Here is a 23,248-nt window from a genome sequence, read left to right as displayed (position 1 = left end):
TTATTTCATTAAAACCAATTTCTCTTTTTATTTCAATTTTAATTCTAATAAAAAGCAAGTATCTCGTGTAGTATATAATTTATGATATATTAAAAAGAATAAGCGCAATAGAAAGAGAAAATAAAAAATAGAAAAATGATTCTAATTAAATATTAAAACTTCAAATAATCTATACGAATGGAAATATATCATCAACATTCCTTTCAATAATTACGATTGATGAAAAAATAGCGTATAAAAAAAAAGGAAGCTACTTAATTGAAATTTATAGTACCTGTTATACAAAATATAACTTAACATTGAATGTTTTCATTACTTTTTGTAATATTATTCGACGCGATAGCTCGGCTAATTAAACCATACTGAGGCATACGTAGATTGCGTATCTCATGCGGGCGTATATATATTGTTCGATATGAAAATCATTAACGATAATGAGAATCAAATATCTCGTCCTAGAAGTTATCTCATTTTATCATAAAAAATATAGAAGTAGGTAAGTGAATGCTTATAATACTCGTTATCGAATAGTAGAAAATTAACTTATAAATGTCTAAAAGTCGCGAAATAAAAAATAAATAAAAATTTCTGCTCTTGTAACAAAACGACAAGACTATTTTATTCTTTATAACCTCTTCATTCGTTGATGATTTATCTCCTTAAAGAACGTGAAGATTTTCGCAACTTTTACTTTTGCTATCGTTCAAACACATTTTGTTCAGTATCTCCCTTGCAAGATTGAGACTGTAAGCAGTTTTACTGCCATGTAATTTCGACATTTTACCCTTGCTACATTGACGCCTTAGCTTCTTATCACGACTCTCACGTAGACGAATTTGTTTTAATACACCAACCAGAAGCTCGTCGACGTTGTGTTTTATTCCACTCGACGTTTCGATGAATTTGCATTCGCGAGACATCGCCAGTTGTTTTCCCTCTTTAACAAAAAATAATTTTTACCAATTTATAATATAATTTCTATTGTTTTTCTTTGACATGTACTTTTTTCGTCTTTTAAATCATTTACATCCTTTTTTTCCCCGTGTAAAATAATCGAACATTCGCAATGTCATTCTATGGAAGGATCTTTACCCTCAAGAATCTTTTAATTATCTCGACCCACATAAGTGAAAGTGGCGATATTATCTCGGAGAATTCGAATTCCATGGGATTCGAACTACTCTCATCTTCTACGACATTACTAAGATGTTCTCTTTATTACATGGTTTCCCGACAAACTACCTCCTAATTAATTCACTCATATTTAATAACATCATTCATTTTTCATAATCTCGTCCTTGCAAACTTTTCTTATGATTTATTCGCAAGGATAGCAGAAAAAGGAAAAAGAAAAAGAAGAGTGTACTGTGTACGCGTATTTCCGTGTGCGTGTGTTCTTATATGTGAATTCGCAACTCCTTGTAAAATATTTTTTACCTCTTAGGGTACCACGAATTATGGTAACGTCAATAATTTTAACTTAATTAATAGCCCTCTATAATATTTATTTCTATGATGATTAGCTTACATTTGTTTTCTTCAAATTAAAAAGTCTAATTTCAAGAAATTCAATTTATCATGTAACCGTCAAGACCAATGCATTCACGTCAATTTTATGCTTATCACCACTACTATTTCTTCCATCAAATTAGTATTAAATCAGTTAATTAAACTTTCACAAAAGATTCAATGAATTCAATTTCCTTCGAAAACCGAGCTAGAGTAATCCCATTTTAAGATAATTCGTCCTTCCATTCTTTCTTCTGTTAATGAGGTACGTTTTTCATTTAATCATTACGAAAGGACTTCTTAAATTTTCGAGTAGAAAACGTCACCTTGATAATGTTTTACGAACTTCTATTGATGGATAAAAAACGAAGATGTCATCGAAAAAACAATTAAACTAATCCAACTCTACTTAAGACATTTAAAATTTGTTAAATGTATTGTTGAAAATGTTTCTCGTCTATGCGAATACAAGTTTGACATTGTTGTAATATGATGTTTTTAACATGAAGGATTTCATCTCGAATGTTCTATTCATATCTACAACTACATTCTTAATTCATTCTACCATAACATCAAGTGTAGCTATCTAAGTTACTTAAACTTTTTCTATTAGTTTCCCTAACAAATAAAAATCTAACGGAGCGAGGTCAGGTGAGATATACGGCCAAACTATTGTTAAGGGAACAATACGCGTTGAATCATACCAAGATAGTTAACAATTCACGCGAAACTGCTAAATGTCATCTTTTAGGACAAAACATTTAGACTCTTTTACAATTAATGTTATAACTTTTGAATAAAATTTTAAATGACCTATATTTATATATAACATTTCTTTTTCGTATTTTTGAATCACCTCAAATACCTCGTATACAAAATTTGTTTTTTTTTCTAAATAATTATTTGTAGTATATACTTTGGCATATTCATTCAATAATACTGAACAATAAAAGAATAAATTGGTAAAATAGAAAGATATCAAAGACAAAAAGGAAAGAGAGAGAGAGAGTGATGGAAAATTTCAATCCTCACCGTTGAATGTAATCGTACGACTTCGTGCCAGATCAGATTTGTTTCCTACGACGATAACCGATCGTTCCTGAGTGTAATGCTCGGTCCACAAGTAACTAAGTATCTCCTCGGCCATTTGAAAACTTGTGCGAGATACTATTGAGTAGACCACGATGCAGGCGTGTGGCTCGTACGTCGACAAAGAGTTCTCTACCTGTCACAAACGAATAACACCTCATTTCACTCTTTTTTTCTTATCACTTTTAAAATGTGTTTATTTTTTTCTCTTCGTTTATTTGCCTAACAACTTTCAACTTTAAATTATAACATTTTTGAATATACCATATATATATTTATTAATATATGGTGACTCATATTACATCCCGTGAAACAATATATATAATATATAACGATCAATTTCTTATCATTAATATTTGTTTTTTAATTGCTATTAAAAAGTATGGAATGGAAGTATGTATCAAACCTTTTTTGGAACATCTTATATAAATAAAAAGAAAGTTAATTGATCACGTTATTTAAACAACTATTACTTAAATCAAATTCATTTCGTTTACTATATGTAACAAATTCAAAGAAATAATAAATTCAGCTAGTATCCTAAAAGCAATGTTTACTCACGCTCATCTCTATATGGGGATGGTCGATGAAGATTAATTCGGATTCTTCTTCATCAAGCAAAATAGAGACTGTTTTCTCACCAAATTCGTCATCTGCAAGAGAAAAAAAAAATACACGAATGGAATTGCTATTCGTAAACTGAAAATTATTATGCTCGAGAGCTTAAAAAGATGAAATAATTTTTCTCTCTTTAATTATATTTTGCGTAGGTATCTGTATATTTTAAATATTATATATCTCTGCATATACTCATAATGTCACGTTTTTGCAGCCTCATTTTGTAATTATTTTTGTCTACAATTTTTTAAAAATTTTATTAAAATATTATAAATTTGATAAATAATTGGTATGAAAATAATTTATAGTGTCTCAAAGAAAATATAAAATATAATATTTAGAAAAAAAATATACTATTTTCTGTGTACGTATATTAAGCATTATTATTTTTCTTTGTTTACGATTTATCTGATTATGAGAGAATACGTAAATCCAACGGAGTCGACTCAAAGTAAAGGAAGAATCGATCACCGGACACGAAGCTCTACGTAGCTTTGTGTGTACGTTTCTAATCATGATTATATAACGCTCCAAAAAGTTCATCCGTATAGCTGATTACACAAAAGGATTAGTGCATAAACTTAAATGCTAAAGTCCTGGAAAATAGATTCGCTTGTCAGATTGATCGATGTATCCCAATGGCCGTTCGCACTTTAATGAAGAAAAAGAACGTTGTAAATCGTTACTTTTCTTGACATTTTACGAGGAAAATAAATGAAAAAAAAATACATGATTTTGATCAACGATCTTAATAAATGAAAATTTAGAAGATAACATTATATTACACAATTATAGAAATAACAATTGTTCTATTGCTTATATATTGCATTATAGATATATCTTACATCATTGAATAAATTGATTATTTAATATTTGAATTATATCATTAATTTAATATTCTCCTGATATTGATTACAATATATTACCTATTTAAAATTAATTTACATTAATATTGTAAGCAAATTTACATTATATTGCCGATTACAAATATTCACATAAATATAATCAAAAAGATATTCTCTTTCCGCCGTGTTTTATTTTATTAAAATTTTTTTCCTTCGAATATATTTTCTGCGACTAAATTTGTGAAAAAAAATGATTCCGAGAAAAGAACGATATTTCGTTCTATATTTTGATCCGTCACGTATTAAGACAAAATGTGAATAATGAACATCTTAATGTTGTAAACGACCGGTTACAAATGCACAGACGTAAATAACGTTGGTCGTTTATGAAAACGATACATGAAATCTCCATTATGACACGCTGAGAATAAAATATATGTCGAGTTATATTAATCACTTTCTGAGAGAGAGAAAGTCCTTGTAAACGGAAAAAAAATATCAAAAACGTTTACTCTCTTTGACATTAAATGGACACATGATTGTTACGCATATCAATTATATATTCATAATGATCATTTGCGATAACGTAAGAAGTAATTACGAATTAATTAAATCCTGTTTTACATCGAATTTCACATAGATATTTATCTATCAATCGTCTCATTTCATAATCGCGTTAATCAAGCGACATTTAAATAATCCAAATACATATAGAGTTATCGAGATAATGCGTTTGTTAACAATGATGTAACATGACCGTGTTGTATATATAGACTTCAAATTAATTCCGAACGATTTAAAGGACGTTACATAAATTTATATGGTACAACGTTATATTGTATATTTCAGTTAAATCGTAAAAACCTGTAATTTTACTTAAAATACTTAAACGTTTTTGAGAAAGCATATAAAAATAATTTGATTATACATCAAAAAACTGGTTATTGTAAGAAATAAGAAAATTGTATATGAATTTATAAGAAGTTAGTAAGTAAGTCGATAAAAAAGCACAATTAATAGATATTATATTATATATTATATCAAATATAGAATTATAGTAACAAGGAGATTGAAAAGACAAAATACAGATAGATTCTTCCTTTCAGTGATTTCCATTGATGTTACACAAACGTTATTTAAAATCTACTAAAACTTTTAATGGATTGAATAAAAAAAGAAAGAAAAAAAAAATCGATCGTTAGGGAGTCTCGTTAAAGGGTATCCTTGGTAAAGGATTATACAAAATCTGTAATACCTTTACATTTATTTATAACGAAAGGAAATAGTATAAAGGAAAGAAACAAATAAAAAAAAATAAAAGAAAATCTACAGAAAGAACAGCCATAAACTTAACGAAAATTTGCTATGACACAATTATTGTATTTAACGAGGAACATTCCGAGTCTCGAGTATACTACTCCTGCGATGAGTTATACTTGTTACTAGGTTAACAAGTTATGCTACAAATTTTCACCGCAAAAGAATAAATGAAACACTAAACGAGCTTACGTCATAATTTGTCCGGAAACTAGCACGTCTCTACCGTGAAATGCTTAGAAAATCGTGAAGGTGTATCGTTACATTTATGAGACTTTAAGACACACTTAATCCTTCTCTGTGTTAATTCGAGTGTATTTTTATAATTAATATTTTTAACAAAGTACAACTCGAATTTTTCGACTGTAAATATTTTCCAACAATGATCATCCGTTTTAAATGTCACGGGAAAAAAAATTATTGTTTATATTTTTTATACCAGAGTATTATTATATTATCTACAAAAAAGTAACATGAATATAATAATTACGTCATGACAAATTAATTATTCATTTATATAACATTATTTTGATTAGTCGACAAAATATCAATATTTTTCAACTCAATGTTATATACATATAATAGATTCAAAAAAAAGAAAAGATCTTCTCTCTCTCTCTCTCTCTCTCTCTCTCTCTCTCTCTCTCTCACCCTCTCCTTCTTTTTCTTTTTCTTTAAGGAACATCTCTAAAACTTTTGTAAAAGATAAGAAAATTTGTTCGAAGAACCTGTAGTTTTGTCACGTTTGTCACGATAAATTTTCCTTCGCGGATGTATACAACACACATCTTCCTTTGAACGATAAAATGTTTCTTCTATTTCCCTCTTTCTTTTTTTCTTTTTTATGTGAAAGAACGAAATCCATCACATGGATTCTTATTTCCGCGGGCGAAATTGTCGTATAAAATTCATTCAAAAAAGTATTACATAAAATATACACATATATATAAATATATATGTATATACGTATATATATATATGTACCGTCGAAACCGGAAATCAGTCATTGCTAGTAATTCCTCGGCATTGTTATCAATGCCATCCAACGAAATCGGAAATTGAAAAATTCAGCTAAACCAAAACTTTTCAAAGAAATCGCATAGATGCACAATTTACAGCATTGCATTCTCTGATATTTTCTGAACTTTACATGCTAAATTTTTAACTCGATATGGTATTCTACGCGTAGACAAAAGAGTGTACTTTAATTTAATATAAGTTTCATTAAAATTTATTCACTTTAAGTATAAAAAATATTTACCGAAATTTTTCAAAGAAATCGCATAGATGCACAATTTACAGCATTGCATTCTCTGACATTTTTTGAACTTTACATGCTAAATTTATAACTCGATATGGTATTCTATGCGTAGACAAATGAGTGTACTTTAATTTAATATAAGTTTCATTAAAATTTATTCACTTTAAGTATAAAAAATATTTACCGAAATTTTTCAAAGAATTAGCAAAGTTGTACAATTTACAGCATTGCAATCTCTGATACTAACAATGGCGGATTTCCAGCTATAACGCTAACATATATATTATATATGAAAAGAGTATTTTGAATGTAAGATAAGAAATAGAAAAGACGGCGTGGGTTGGTCCGTTGTATTATTTTCTCTATATTTTTCATTTTCTTATCATGAAAGAACCGTACCGACGCATGCGAAAATACTCATATATATAAATGTGTTAGTAAATATTCTCTATAATTCTACGAATATTTTCTCTCTTTTTCTCTATTGTTTTTTTCTTTCTCTGTATTTTCTCTTTCTCTCTCTCTCTCTCTCTCATATTCTTTATCTTTATTCTTTTTCTCAAATATCACAGCAATCCAATATCACGTAACACGGCAGGTTCCATTAACGGATTGCTTGCTACGTGAAACTAAGAAAATGAAGTATTGAGATGAACTTCTAAATGATCGATCGATTATTATATCGTATTGATTGAAAATTTATCCACAAGTTCTGTTATAAAAAAAAAAAAAAAAAAAACAAAAAGATTTAAATGAAAACATGATACGTATCCAAGTACATACGAATCTTTTTTTAAAGTCTCTACTTTCTCGCATTTGAAAGATTTCAGAAAGAAGAAGACCCGGCGAATATAAATTCTATGAAATCATTTTTTGTATATTTGATTACTCGATGAAAATCAACTGCCACGTAAAAAAATAAGTTTCATTTAAAAGTTTGAATTATCTTTAATAATTAAATATCTCAAAATGTTTTATCCAGAGAAAAATCCCGGTCATATCCTAGCAATATTATGCATAATAAATAAAATTAAAAAGTCAAGCTAAAATTAAGTGGCAGAAAAATAAAACAAGTGATAATAAAAGACCACTAAACAAATTAATTAAAGATGTTAAGCATAGCATACGTGATCACAATAATGCAGAATTCGAAAAATACCTTATACCTAATATTTTTAATAATTAAAAAAATATATGTAATTACCTAAACTAGCGTCGTAGGTATTCATGTACTCGCTGGTCATGAACTGTGATACCAAGGCCGTTTTCCCGACTCCAGAATCACCGAGTAAAACTACCCTATATTTGGGTATTTCTTCAATTTCACTTTCGCTACTTTCATCACCTTGACCGCTGCAACAGGATCCTTCGAATGGTGACCTCTCACCCGACACATTGCTATTTCTGGGAATAATATAAAAAATGAATGGATTAACACGCTGATCCAAAACTTTCGAAAACTTCGATATATATTTGATCCAACATTGATAAGCTTTCCCTTTATTTTCGTAAGCTCACAAATCCCAAATTTAAAACTAAACTTAAATTAATAGTAAATAAAAGTCATTAACGTTAACTTCATTTCAATGATATATTTTATGATTGATCATTAATAACTCAAATAAATAATAAGAATAGAAATAAAAATAAAAAGAAGATCTTAAAATGTAAATGAAATTGAAAATATATTCGAACAACGAGTATTTATTTTCCAGACAAAACTCGATAAAACTTTGTCTCATGGGATTTCATCAGTGCCGCGGTAATGGTTTTTTCAAGTCATCGTGCCAATTCTCTCGAGTAATCGAGGAGCATCACGAGGTCGTCCCACCATCGAATTCAAAACTTAAACTGATTTTCTCGAATATAAAATTAATGAACTTTGAAAAAGAATTGAAACTTAGTGTCAATAATGATAAAGAAAACAGATCAAATTCTATATTTTATCATATTTGTTAATAAATCTTTCCAAGTAACTAATGGATTTCGTAAATCAGAAAACTTTTCAAGAAATACACGGCAAATTGCCAAATAAATGATTTGCATCATGCGTATAATATAGCATTGTTTTCACGTGCTCGCCAAAAAGGTTAAAGAAAATCATTGTCAATACGTCACACTATGACTAATTTACATTTTAGATTTAACATTAGATATTAAATCTATACATATCTATGATAGAAAAGCATTTAAAGAAGAGATCCCGTTCAATGATATCAAATTAAAAATTAAAACAATAGAAATAAATTATATCAAATATTTTCCCTATCTAGATATGAAGTTTAAAATAAGTTTTTAAATCTTTTTATCTTTCTTTGTATATAAATATTCAATTAAGAACAGTGCTGTTGAAAAATTGATTGAATTATATTCAAAATCAAAATGAATATAAAGTTTAAGTTAAAAAAATTTGTCTTTTGGAATTGACATGAAAAAGGATAAAAGTAAATAAAAATGATTCCAGAGATATCCAGTTGAAATATATAGGAGGTCAGGAAATAATGATCGAAATGCAAGAGACGGTAGGCACGGAAGCTCCGGATCGGCCTGAATTTTGCTACTTCGATCGGTTTCCTCCCCTAACTTCGAATCCACCCTCTCTCTCTCTCTTTCTCTCTCTTTCTCTCATCCTCTCTTTTTCTGTTACATAAAATAAAGTGAAAAAGCGAGATAAAGAGAAAGATACTGAGATATTCTTTGCACCTCTAAAAAGAATTTCTCTCAGGGAAAATAATTCTAAACGATTCTTACAATCGAAATTTTCTAATCAATTGTATTTTACATTTTTTTTTTTGCGCGCGTGCAAAATAAAATGTCATCTATTTATTATGAATGATGATAAAACGTATGAAATAATATCGACGAAAAAATAAATAAATAAATAAATATTTTACGTCGTCGTAAAGGGAATATAATTTTTTATTTAAGATCTTTACACACACGTGGAAGTACTCCCAAAAAAAAAAATACGTTTACTCCGTTCGATCGATGAACTCCACAACTCCGCAATTAAAAACGAAGCGTCCATCCAATTTTTTGTCTTTGTTTTTTCTCTTTTTTCCTTTTTCTTTTTTATCGTTATATTAACTTGGAAAAAATACTTTTCAAACGATAGGATACCGAATCCATGAAAAATATCTATAAACTCATCGGTCATTCGTAAAGTGACTATAAAATTCGTACGATAAAGCAAGTCCATCGGAATTTCACAAAAGAAAGACGAATATATAAAAAGATTTACATTAAATGAAATTAAAGTAATGAGAAAAAAAAAAAACAAAATAAAAAATTGGTAGATATTATATACGTTGATATGAGTAAATAAAAAAGTTTGTAAAGACGATAAACCATTTTGCATTTATCAATAAATAAATAAATGTCTATCAATAAATCCTTTGAAATAAATTTCATAAGTCGAGTTATTACTAATTTGAAAAAAAAAAAAAAGAAAAAAATGAACAAGATTTAATGTCCTTCGAAGATATCAAAGTTCCTTATCTTTGAGAATAAAAGAAAGAAATAGAGGGAGAAAGAAATTTACAGAAATAACAGCAGCCTCTCATTTTCATGAAGTAACAAATTCCTTTTTATGATTTCTCTAAAGTTGGCTGATTTTCATATTTAAAAAGAGAACCCCTACACTGAAACATCCCCTATCTTCGATATCATTGTAGTTATCGTTCTATATTAAAATTAATCAAATAGATGAGAAAATTAATGTTAAACTGTGTTAATGTAATAAAATGTGAATTAATCTTAAACTTTGAAAGCTGTTTGAATCCATTTGCTTTTTAACAGACGAACTTTCCTCTCCCTCTCTCTCTCTCTCTCTCTCTCTCTCTTTTCCTCTTCTCAGTTGATGGAATAGGACTACCAGATGATGGGATTAATTATCATCCAAATTAACGTAGTCTCAAAGCTCATCGTTTAAACGTGTCGCGAAGGAAATGGACAAGGTAGTCTCATAATTTCACGTGGTCGTTTCAGAGGCCAAGAACAAAGCTGTTACTCCGTACTTGTTATGTTTGGCACGCGGTATTGCGATTGGCTGGCTGCAGGTAGAACATGTTATATATAAACGAACGTCTCTCTATTTCTTTTTCTCTCTCTGTCTCTCTTTCTGTTTTAACTGAGGGTGACCAAGAAAAGAAGAAAATCCGAGACAAATATTTACTTCGGCTATTTGAAGTCAGCGAGTATGTTCTAGCTAAAAGCGATATTCTTTCATCAAATAAAAAAAGCTTCTCAGCAAAATTCTCAAAGATGAAGAAAAAACATGGATGTATTTTTTTGGTTTGCGTTAAGATAAAATATAGGAAAAGGAAAATCAATATCCAACGAGAACATATATGTTATTTTACGAACGATTCCTAATCGTTATTATATTTCAAACGATAATTGTCATAATTAATCCAATTGATCTAATTAATGATAGTTTAACATAATTACGCTAATTACCGTGATACGAGTTATTATTTTATATGTATCTTTTGAAATAAAAAATATATTTGTCAAATAAGTATTTATAAAGGTCCAATGAAAACGATAGAAAAAGGAATTTCAAACTACAATAAGTTTTTTATCAATTATATTAAGTTATGAAACTTTCACATTCGAACTATCGTATTATACGTGATTCTGCTTTTATAGTAAAAAGTGGAAATTGGCAAATAAGCAAAGGGCTCTCAATACAAAAGGCAAGAATCGATGGGAAGAATGTCTTCGATAAAAAGGAATTTCTTTACAGAAATGCCGATGTAATCGTTCGAGAATAACTTATATTCCGTTTTATATTTTATCTTCTAAGATTTATAAAGAAATATGAAATATCGAGAGAGTAAGATCATCGATCATCAGTATAAATAAAAACGCAAAAGATCCAAATATATTATAATTTAAATGATATATGTGTTTATAATATGTTTGTTTAAATAAATGTATTTATATTTGAAAACTTAAAACTTAACGAGACCTTCCTACCCGAACGATTTACGATTTTGGAATAAGCTTCATTAAAACGAGATCCATTCGTTTTAAGTTGATTTTCTTTTCCGAAATTCACGAACTCCCTCAAAAGTATTTATTCTTTTCAGCTGTTCTGTTTTTCGTATATACGCACGAATACGATCTAATGATTTCTTCCTGACTAAGCGAATTCTCTTTAAACTTCCCTCCTCCTCATCTACCCACTAAAAAAAAGTAGGGAAAGTAAGAAAAAGAGGGAGCAACTTCAAGAGCGTGGATGTACAAAAATAGAAAATACTTAATGCTAAGATTTACGAGAATACGAGAAATCGTGAGAAAATGTTCGTTAAAATTAATTTCATCCATGAGATAGATTTTTGAATGCAATCCATAAAATATTTGATTTAGATAATTTTCCTCGACATTTTTCCTCGACCATCCGAAAGGTTTTCTGATTCATTTTATCGAATCATCTCGCGCGTGTCTGAGAAATTCGTGATTATTTACAATAGTAACTAAATGAATCATCGATTATCAATCTGAAAAATCACGTCGATTGTTTTAAATGAACGATGACTTAAGAATCTTTAGATCTTATCTAGTTATCTGTGAGACAATGATCTAAATATAAGTGTTGAAAAAATACGAAAAATTATTTTCTTCTTTTTATATTATCATTGGATCATAGGTACGTTTTTCTTTATTCACCTTGATAATTTTTCAAACAAAGTTTCTTAAAAACTTTCAAACTCAAACTTATATTTCTTTCCATATAACCGACAAACTTAGAACTTTTGAAGATCTCGTGAGCGATCAATAGTAAGAGAAAATTTTATTTGACGAAATACGAGAATACCCGAGAACATCCGAAGTAAATATATTCAACTTTTTCGAATTTGTTCAACATATTTTCTTTCATTTAATTAATTAATTGATAAGTATTTTCATTATCATTTTCATTGAAACGATGTCAAATCCCACGAGAGTGTCATCAAAATTTCTCTTGTTTAGATTCTGATAAACGTGACGATTCTTCGAATTAAATGCAAGTATAGGACATTTCTATGTTCTTGGGATCAGTTTATTCCAAACTAGGAAAAGTTATAGTAAATGTGATGTTCTTATCTTAGAATATTTATTTCCTTTTCGTGGGCACAATGGATGGTCGAATGAAAACCCTTGAAAGGTTAACATCCTGAAATATTAAATGGCCAAGAGATCTACAGAATAATTTTTGATGAATTTAAGATAACACAAGAGACTTACGTCTAATATATAATAAATTGATGTGTGTTGGAATGATAGGTCCGTGAAAACCAGAATTACGTGTAAAGGTATAGATGATATACTATCTTAGGAAAGGTTCTTTCAAATATGTATTAAGGAAAAATTAATAAAGCTATTTTTACGATTCGTTGAAGAGGGGAACAACCGATCTGTGCACGGAGAAGTATATATTGATTTCTAGATAAAAAAAAAAAGGGAGAGAAAGCAAATGATATAAAAAATAAAGCAACATATTTACGTATATACACAAATGTATTCAGAAAATTGCTAATGAGAGTATAAGAAAAAGTTTTTCACTCAACGTATTCTTCATATTCCCGTACGACTTTAGATTCACTCGTCGTTAAAAATCACTAACATATGTTTTATATGGAACAGACATCGTTAAGTTTTAAGGCGCTGAAGAATTTCTGACTTGGTATGATGACTCACAACGTACAACGTATTTTAACCAATTTATGTTTCTGCTATCCGAAGACAGACAGACAGTGAAAACACAAGAATACATTTGGCAGTAATCCTTAAATACTCGAAAATATAAATATCTTATTTACATCTCTGTGGTATAATACAAATGAATGTATATATATATTTATGACTGACAAATATATTTATGATTGAAGTAAATAATGCATAATATGTGCAATTATAAACGTTTACTAAATTTATTGAAGTAGCGTTAAGGATGTTACTGATTTTCTCATTTAATCAAACCTGTCTAAGATAATTATGCAAATTATTTTCAACCGCAATATTTAAATCTTAATCTCGGTAATTTCACATCGTTCTCTTGAGAATTTCTATTGTATTATACATAAGTAGAGCACACACCTCCTTCCACCCCACCGTACCCCTTTTCAATTTACCTTCTTTAATTCCAGACAATAAGATACATCCACTATCCTTGGAATTTACCGGAACACCACGAGAATTCTAAATGCCGATGAACTTTTATTTTCACCTCTTATATATTCAACGTATATAAAAGAAACAAATTGAAATAAAACTTTGTGAGTTGGAAGGAATATTTTCAGAAACTCAAATGTCGGAATTTCCGACAGCCTTCTTTCTCGATTTTCCTAACTATTCATTTACGAATATACAAAGAAATATTTTAACGAAATTAATGTTCCTTTTTATCTGTAACCTTTTCACCATAAACACCTTACGTGTTCTATGAATAAAATACATTTTTTTATACATAAAAGAAGAAGAAAATTTGTTGAACCTTCTTCCGATACATTAATAATTATGAATACTCGTTAATAAGTTAATAATATAATATAATCAAACACATATTATATCGAAATAATTAAATTAATTGACGAAATCGTTTTCCATTGAATAAAATTCTCTAATTGCTAAAAAAAAAAATAATGATATTCATTTTGATAAATTTGATCGGGATTCATGAAATGACCTTTAAGCTATTAATTATCGTATTAATCACATTTCGAGCACGCTCGAATTAGCGCATTCGACGCATCTCAGCGGAAAATCGAAACTGCTAAGGGAGTTAGAGAGAGAGAGAGAGAAAGAAAGAGAGAGAGAGATAGAGAAACCAGAGAAATGAGGGAGAACGTGGTGAACGTGAACGACAGGAACATCAGAAACCATAATCTCTCTTCGTTGTAACAGAGATATGAATGAAAATCCGTCCGGTGTATTAAATAAGCTTAATTCGAGTTCTACTGAGAATTTAAGGGTTGGTTTGAATTCGATGAAGAAACTAAATAAAATGATAAAACGCTTAGATAAGTGAACGACCGTACTAGACTGATTCGAAATAGAACACGAGTAATGTCTCTCTCTCTCTCTCTCTTTTCTTGCTTAAGGAACTAAATGTCTAATCGCTTTTAATCGTTCACCGAACATCGATTCATAAGTTTTCCTATAATCCAATTCTATTTAAAGTCTCTCTTTGCTAAAGAAGATTAAAGTAAAATGATAAGATTCGAAAACATTAAATGAAGAAAATAACAATTTTCTACGTTATACCCGGAGTTAGTTAATTTAAGTTCCAATTTAAGATTAATTAAGCAGATTAATTAAGCAGATTAATTAAGCGTAAAAAATATAAAACGATTTTGTGCTTTATTTTCTTTTTCTTTTTTTTCTATGTGTGTGTGTGTGTGTGTGTATTTTCTTTTCTAGCGGAAATAGCAACTTTATTTCTAATCGCTTTTTTCGAATCTAATGTTCCTATTCGATTTAAATTTTAATTCAATTTCAATTGTATAATATTAGATTTGAAATTAATAATTATATGATATAATATTAATTCGAAGAATTTTATGTGTTCACGAATAAATAGAGTTTTTTTTTTCTTTTCGGATGACATAAGATAAAAAAAAAAAGAAGAAGAAGAAAGATGAGCGTCATCGAGAGGAGTGACAAACTCATTTGTGAGCCATCCGAAATTCCTCGAATATTCTTCGTTGCATCTTTCTTGAAGACTTTTCCGAAGCATCCCCCGTATATCAAGCCTATCGTCATCTACCACGTGATCATTACCCTACTCCTCCACCTCGTCCTTCATCCTCATACGAGCTGGTTTAGAATAACCCGAAACTCCGTCGTTCTACTCACTCGTATGTTCGATCTCGACCGGTTCGTGTCATCAGACTACACACCGTTTCTTTCCTTCATACTAATCTTCGAAATTTCAAAAACACATCTACAGTCATGGAGATTGCTAAAGGTAAGAATCATAAATGAGGAAATAAAAATTTTTGAAAATATTCTTAAACGAACGAAATTGTATCATTTCTTTCCAAATTTTATTTTTATTCTTTTATCTTCGAATATTTGTTTTTCTTATTTTATTTTATTTTTTTTGTTAAGAAAAAAAATATTTTCTTCCTTTCTATCTCTCTTTCTATTATTCTATTTTCTATATTCTTTTTTCTTTTTTTAATAATAAGTTTAATTTTGTTCTTACTCTATTGGAATTATATTCCTCCTTTGTGTAATTTATTGTTGAAATTTTTCTTTTGATACAATTATGCAAAAATTTTGTTTGCTAAAAAATATCACGAGCTATGTTTACGAATTTTTTAGAAAATATATTATAACGTATACTATATATAATAATTTCGAATATCAGTGACATTTGTTTGACGTCTGCTGTTCGATATTAAACTAAATATTCTTCACGTGATTAATAAATAATAATCGTGGACGATTACGAGACTCTATTCGTATTTTGATTTCTGAAAAAAAGTTCATAGAACTCTGATTATTCATCAAATAAAAACCACTTGTAAGGACTTGAAACTATCTTATAACTTAGTCAGCACATTATTAATTAACAAACGATAATTGATAATTATTCCGAGATTCTAATTGTATTAAAAAAAGTCCAGATCCTGAAACTTATAGAATTCTAAAAATCCATAAAATAAATGAAATTAAAGTAAACATTTATCAAAATACCATTCTAAAGGAAGGTATTAGAAGGAAAAAATGAACATCTAATTATTTCTTAAAGATAAAATTATATATATGTTTCTACGTTCAAGTAAAATTTATGCTGAAATAAATTTCACGTCCGAATATTTTCCATACGAAAAAAAGGGCAACAAAAATAAATATTTCGTTTTGGAAAATAGGAAAATTATTGAAACCCATAGTAATAATAAAATTATCGTGCGATATAAATAACATATATTGTAAACACACAATTTCGGACTAAAATCTGAATATTTTTTCGGACTAAAATCTGAAGTTAATAAGACAAAAATAAAAAGAAACAAAAAACATATAAAATAATATAGAAATCGATTTTTCAGCAAACGATGCAGCAAGTAGCCTGGTCGAGCAATCGTTGAACGTTGAATCGGCATTGAAGTCTGTGAAATCGTCGCAGAGCACGCAGAGCGTACAAACCAAATCCGTAATCGAGTCGTCGACTTCCATTAAATCGGTGACCACATCGTCGAGCAGGTCACAACGATCGATGGAGTACGAGGAGTCTGTTGAATACACAGATGAATAATAATCATCACGCGGCGATATCCTAGAGTCCCAGGAAAATCAAGTGGGCAAGCACCGCGAACGTGGTCGAGACTAAAGCACGGTTTGTTAAATTATTCAATCGACTAGTTAGTACAATCTATTGGATAGAAAATGAAGACGAAATTCCTTCGTTATCGAATGTCATATCATAATAATAATTTTCGATATTGTATATAGATATTCGTTAATTTTAATGAAATTTTTATCGTACTAACGAGAAGTCATTTCCTTCGATTCAATTTTTATATATATATAAAATATCTTCATTATATTAAATGTTATTTGCGAATAACACGAGCAAGAGGACAACAACAAAAAAAGTAATAGAAGATCATGAACGAGAATCAATGTGGAGTTCTTATTGGAAGGAAAAATCGAGTTTTTTACTGAACGACGACGGGTCAAGGATAGAGAATTGGGAATGCCAATCGCAATTGAAGACGTCTACGCTTAATAAAAAGACAAGAAAAAGAAGATAAAGAAGAAGAAGAAGAAAAAGAAAAAGACGAATATACTGAAGAACATTTAGAAGTCTCGACTACGATTTTGGCTCCACTCCAAACGCCGTGGTTCGCCGCCAAATAGCAAAGAGCCCCGTTCCTTTTTCTTTTTACCTTTTTCTTTTTACCTTTTTCTTTTTACCTTTTTCTTACCCGTCTTTTAACCGAGTATTGGACACTCACCTCCCCCTTCTCCTTAACCCAATCCTTTTCGTGCAAATATTCCGTCATTGTCATGTCTCGACACATCCGATTTTCATCTCGATGCATTAATTAATCTTTGTATAATAAAATTTTTCAAACAAATACGTACAAACGCAAATAATTTGTTCTTCTGTTCATAATAATTAATCAATAATTTTCTTAATAATATTTGTTACGGATATAATAATTGCTAAAAAGAACCAAATTATTTTACTTTTAATATAAGAGAACATAAATTAAAAAAAACAAATATATAATAAGTAATTATATAAATTATAGAAATGTGAAATATTTTGTTTTTATTTCTTTCTCTCTCTTTTTGTTTTGTAATTTATTAAAATGTAAAACCTTTTGATTGAAATTTAATGAAAGAGAAAACGTATAGATATACACGAGTCGTAATTCGTTACGAATGGAAGTAAAAAAGAAAGCAATATGTTTAAAGAAAAACGCGATGATATCTTTACCGTTTCATTATTCTAAAATTGTACAAACCCTACAACCGACAGAGTTTAAACGAATTCCACGGTTGGTGAGCCGTTTGTCGTTGACTAAATTCAACGCTGCCAGCCACAAAGTGATTCATACTTGGCAAGATAATCATGTCTTTATGGTTCTAAACAATTCGTACAAAGAACATACGCGTTTATTTCGTTGATCTCTTCCATATATCTGTTTTCTCTATTTCCTTCCACCGAACTGTTTCGTTTTAAATATAAATAATTACATTCTGAAACATTAGAAACTATTTACGAATATATATTACAACTAACATTTATAACGGAATATTGAATAAATTATTCGAAAAATTTAATTTATATATAAAATATATAGAATAACGTAATTTAAACAAATTAATTAGCGAAGAACTATTGTATTTTATCTGTCAAATCGATATCCGAGAAAATGTGTCGTACGTTCAACGCGATCAATATCGTAATCTAACCGATATCAGATCTCAACCGTTTAACTATAAATATCAACGTTCTAACAAAACAGTTAAATAACGTCAATATTACGCGAAAACGCGTAATAGTACAATTTTTCTTTTATTTAATCATGCAATGCAAAAGAAAAAAAGAAAAAATAGTTATTGAAATTGTAAAATTCAGATAATCTAATGCGATCGATATTTATATATTTATCTCTATTCTTTCATAAAAAGAGAAAGAAACGGAATAAGAACCAGAAGGAGAATGGTTTTAGCTGGAAGCAAAGAAATGACAAGAAAATAATATGAAGTATCCCAAGGGATATAGGAGAGAGAACGATATGGTTTCTCTCTCTTTTTTTTTTTTTTTTATCTTTTTCCACTTCGTGCATCAAGTTTAAACTTGAAAATCATGACGACGGGAACAACCAAGAGACAGTAAAAAGTTACTAACGCGGTATGTATTACGCATGTTTTGTGTATTCTGTAAGCTATTTTCGAAGTCGACAAATTTGTACTTGTGCTTTCTTAACGTATTGAGATATATCTGTATACATTAGCTATACATTAGCTATACAAACAACGCTATTTCATTCTATTGTTTATCATTTTTCTGCAACATAAAATGATATATCTCATTTCATTGCTATTCTTTGAAAAAAAGAAATACAATTATTTTTTAACCAGTTAGTTATGATATCGTTATGAATAAATTGTGATAATTTTTGTTACGATTAGTATACTCGTAATGCGAAAGAAAAGTAATTACTATTTGTTGTAATATTTTATCAATTAGCAGTGATGGTCTTTTTGAAAAGTGTATATACCTAAATTGTGCCGTAAAAATAAACCGATAACACAAAATATTGTCATTTCTTCATGACGAGTATAAACCTCAAACGCAATTAATCGATTAGATCAACTTATGTTAAAAATACAAAAAAAATGACTCCGTTTATTTTTGTTTTAGAAAATTTGAAAAAAAGAAATTAAACAAGTTCGAAAAATAATTCTATTATAAATGAACGAACAATTAATTAAACTTATTTTGAATCTGATATGATCATTCTCAATTGTTATCCACATTCAAAATATAACTTTCGAAATAAAGATTCTTATTGAATCACGGGTACTATCTGTTTGCAGTTGGCTCTGTAACTTTTAATTTGCCGAATGTAAAACATCTGATAGGCTTTTTCAATTTTCCTCGCTAAAATATAAATGATAAAACGTCAAAACAGAAATTTGTATTTAACGAATACGCGAGATCATGTTTTCATTCTGAAAACATTAAAAATAAACAAAAGAAGAAAAGAAAAAGGCAAGTCAAATAAAAAATTATACTTTACGACCCTCCCCCCTCCCTCCCTCTTTTCAGGTGTACGGTTATATCCTGGATAATCCCAAAAGAAAATCGAATAAATCATTATAATACACACTTTATCAGTCCTTCAACGTTGATTTCACATGAGAGAAAAAGATTCGTTTGTCATTTGTCCAAAAACATTATTCTTTTTTCTCAAGAGCAAATACTCTAGTGTGACAGCCAAAATGGTGATAAGAAGAATATAGATATAAAGAAAGATAGAAAAAAAAGAAACGAAGAGAGAGAGAGAAAGAAAAAAGTTCCAAGGCTCGAAAAGAAACTGAAATCCCTTGAATAACGTGTCAGTAGTCGATCCTATTGCTGAGAAAAGAACGTTCCAAAGTGAAAAAAGGAAAAAAAAAGTCTGAGGGGAGGAGTGAGGGGTAAAATACTCGAGATCTTTTCACCTTTTTCTTCTTTTTTCTTCGACTTTTTCTTTTTTCTGTTCACGTAGAAGAGAACGTTTCTTATATTCTGAAGAAAAGAAAAGAAAAGAAAAGAAAAGAAAGAGGACCGGAAAATCGTTAGCAAGTAGCAAGCAGACAGTTTCTCGGCGATTGTTGTAGTTTGGAAACTATTAGGAAAGACGACGACGCGTCTAACCCAGTACCCTTATTTCTGACGAAGGGCTGACTTATCGAACGACTTTTTATTGTAACCCTAGCCTAACACAAGCAAACACAATACAACGATGATGATGATGATGAAGTGGAAAAGAAAGAAAAAAAAAAAAAAAAAGAAAAAGAGGTGAAAGAGCTTATCTGAACATAAGCGTAAGCTTGAAAGCTCGCACACCATTCGATGGGTCGTTGCCAAAATCGTCTTATCTCCACCCTTTCGTTTTCCCTATCGAGAACTATCTTTCAGTCGACTAAATTTTCGGATATCCAACTCGAGCCAGTCGAGGTGACACAAATTTTTATCATCCGATCGATTCCTATTTCCCTCCTTTTCTTTTTTCTCTTTTTCGGTCTTTTGGTAAATGATACGGAAAGAAAGAAATTATTGTTTTGTTTCTATTTTTTTCCAATAAACAAAAAAGAAATTAATAATCGACGAGAAGTTAATAATTACGTGTGTAATTGTGATGAGCTAATAAAAAAAACAAAAAAAAATACGAAACAAGAGGAAAGATTGTTCTGTTAGATTGAGTTATCGATACAACCTAACTAAACCATAACTTTCTATCTCAAGGAACAAACTTTTAGTAAAACATTTGCGACTTTTGCTGACGTCGATACCGAAATCTCGTTGATTTATTGCTAGTTGAGTGACATACCCTCGGTATATATTTTAACTTATTTATTCGCAGACAAAAAAGCTGATTTAACAGCTCTCTCTCTCTCCCTTCCTCTCCCACTCTTCTTCTCTCGAGTAAATTAAAAATAATATGATCGATGTGTTTCACTCATCATTGTTCTGAGTCTGAAAAAAAGAGAGATGATAATAAAACAGGTGTTTGTGTGTGTGTGTGTTTACGTGCGTGTATATACATCTGTATTTTCTTTATATATAAGAAAATATACTCGTTGTTCTTCTTTTACACACAACACTTGCAACCATGACACAATTATTCACTATCATTTTTCCCTTGTGTGCAACTCCCTTATTTTCCGAGCTTAACAAGAACGTATTTGTACAGTGTTATCGTTATCTTGAACAGTACCCTGTTCCTTGAAACTACACATATGATTTAAATCAAGAAACGCTAGAGTCATTTTTTTATTATGAATCTCTTATTGTTCTTTAAAATATTTAAAATATACGATTTATATAATTTACAGAAAAATATTCAAAGAATCCCTTTCATTCTTTCAATCTTTCCGCATATTAAAAAGAAATTTAAAAAGATTTGGTGAAGAAAATAAGGATGTTTGGTTGGAAGGAAATAAATGAGAAAAAAAAAAAAGAAAAGAAAAGAAAAATACCCTAATACGATTCGCCAGGTAAGTATTACGGTATTCTTTTGTCTCGAGAATCGATCTTAAAGGTCAACTCTTGTATTTTGTTAAACCTACTGGCCCTTTACGCCCGAACGGAATTACTTACCTACGGGAATAAGGAAAAACAGGATGAAGTTCTGACGCGGAAAATATTCTGCGAATTTTCCCATGTGGATTACAATGTATATCTTATTTTCTTTATTAGTCATTTTATCGAACAATTTTCAATTATTTTCTATGTGAAAAGTAAATAGATACATATGGAAAAACAATATTTGGAAAATAAGTTATTTCGAGAAATCCTCTACGTTATATATTAACTATCGGCAAATGTTACAAAATTAAAATGAAGTTTAAAGTGTAGTTTTGTGAGATTTGATCAATGAAAAACAAAAACAAAGATTTGTTTCGAATGGCTTTGAAAATCGATATTGACGAACTCCTTTAAAAAAGACACAATAAATGTCTTCTATCAATATTTAACTTTATCTGACGATCTCCTTTTGATTAGAAATTTTGCAAACGAACTCTTTTCTCGACCATAAAGACTAGCATTCCTTCCTATATATATGCATTTCTACACACCTTGTTAACCTACTTACGTCAAAAAGGAGAACGAAGACGTGCGCCAGTAGATTTCAATGAAAAAATATCGTTTTCCTATAAAATAATTCTTTTCGATTTATTTTGGGGGAAAAAAAAAAATCTTTCGAACAATATCTATCGTTTTAAATAATTTTAGTGATTTCGTGAAAATTGATCTTATTTTTTTTATGTGTGTGTGTGTGTATATGTATGTGTAATTTGTTGAATTTATTAAATTCAATGAAATCTTGTCAAATCGGTAAATATTTATTTTCATTTATTTCAATATAATTCGTGCAAGATTTTAAAATATTAATGTACGACAAATAGCAATGCAACATCTATAAAAAATATATTGTTTTATGCAGTATTTAAAAAGATACTATTAATTACCTGCTACTATTTACCGAGGTGTTGCTTTTACTGCCTCGAGAAATGATAGAATCTCCACGATTGACGACTCCTTTATGAGTTATACTGAATTCCCTCAATGTGTAGAGATCATCGCAAGCTCTTGGATTGTAAACTTTTTCAGGTAAGCTGTGCACTCGAGGTCGAATATGATCCGGCACTGAAATGGCGTTGAAAAGACGATTAGAGAAAGAAGAAAACAAAAGTGAACGAAAAAGTTCATTCTAGTCTATTATTGTAAAGTTTTCGTGATGGAGATATAAAATTTGTTTAAAAATTCAATCAGGATGTTCTCGTGGGACATCCCCAAAAAAAAGATGAAAAAGAAAAAAAAAAAAAAAAAAAAAAATTGAAAGAGCAATTCTACTGAATAATTTCGCAGTTACGATAAATTTATATG

General features: G+C 29.3%; 1 protein-coding gene and 1 long non-coding RNA gene across 4 annotated transcripts in view; one reads left to right on the top strand and one right to left on the bottom strand.

The window, feature by feature from the left end:
* Nucleotides 1-198: 198 nt before the first annotated feature.
* The window catches only part of LOC106793502, a 33,032-nt gene continuing 9,982 nt past the window's right edge, over nucleotides 199-23,248 (bottom strand). For all 3 annotated transcript variants that reach the window (XM_014760502.1, XM_014760503.1, XM_014760504.1), the window contains 5 exons: nucleotides 22,831-23,008; nucleotides 7,844-8,043; nucleotides 3,160-3,251; nucleotides 2,542-2,734; nucleotides 199-937 (listed from right to left, as the gene is read on the bottom strand). In XM_014760502.1, the coding sequence (XP_014615988.1) occupies nucleotides 660-937; nucleotides 2,542-2,734; nucleotides 3,160-3,251; nucleotides 7,844-8,043; nucleotides 22,831-23,008 (941 nt within the window). In that variant the 3' untranslated portion in view covers nucleotides 199-659. The remainder of the gene's footprint in view (nucleotides 938-2,541; nucleotides 2,735-3,159; nucleotides 3,252-7,843; nucleotides 8,044-22,830; nucleotides 23,009-23,248) is intronic.
* Nucleotides 15,447-17,730, top strand: LOC106793503. The gene is made up of 2 exons (XR_001382429.1): nucleotides 15,447-15,592; nucleotides 16,683-17,730. It is a non-coding gene; the product is annotated as an uncharacterized LOC106793503 (long non-coding RNA).

Source organism: Polistes canadensis, unplaced genomic scaffold, assembly GCF_001313835.1.
Source record: "Polistes canadensis isolate GaletaPanama2010 unplaced genomic scaffold, ASM131383v1 scaffold_14, whole genome shotgun sequence".
In the NCBI taxonomy this organism is placed as follows: domain Eukaryota; kingdom Metazoa; phylum Arthropoda; class Insecta; order Hymenoptera; family Vespidae; genus Polistes; species Polistes canadensis.
The sequence above is the reverse complement of the archived record's forward strand: the minus strand, read 5'-3'. Positions and strand labels throughout refer to the sequence as shown.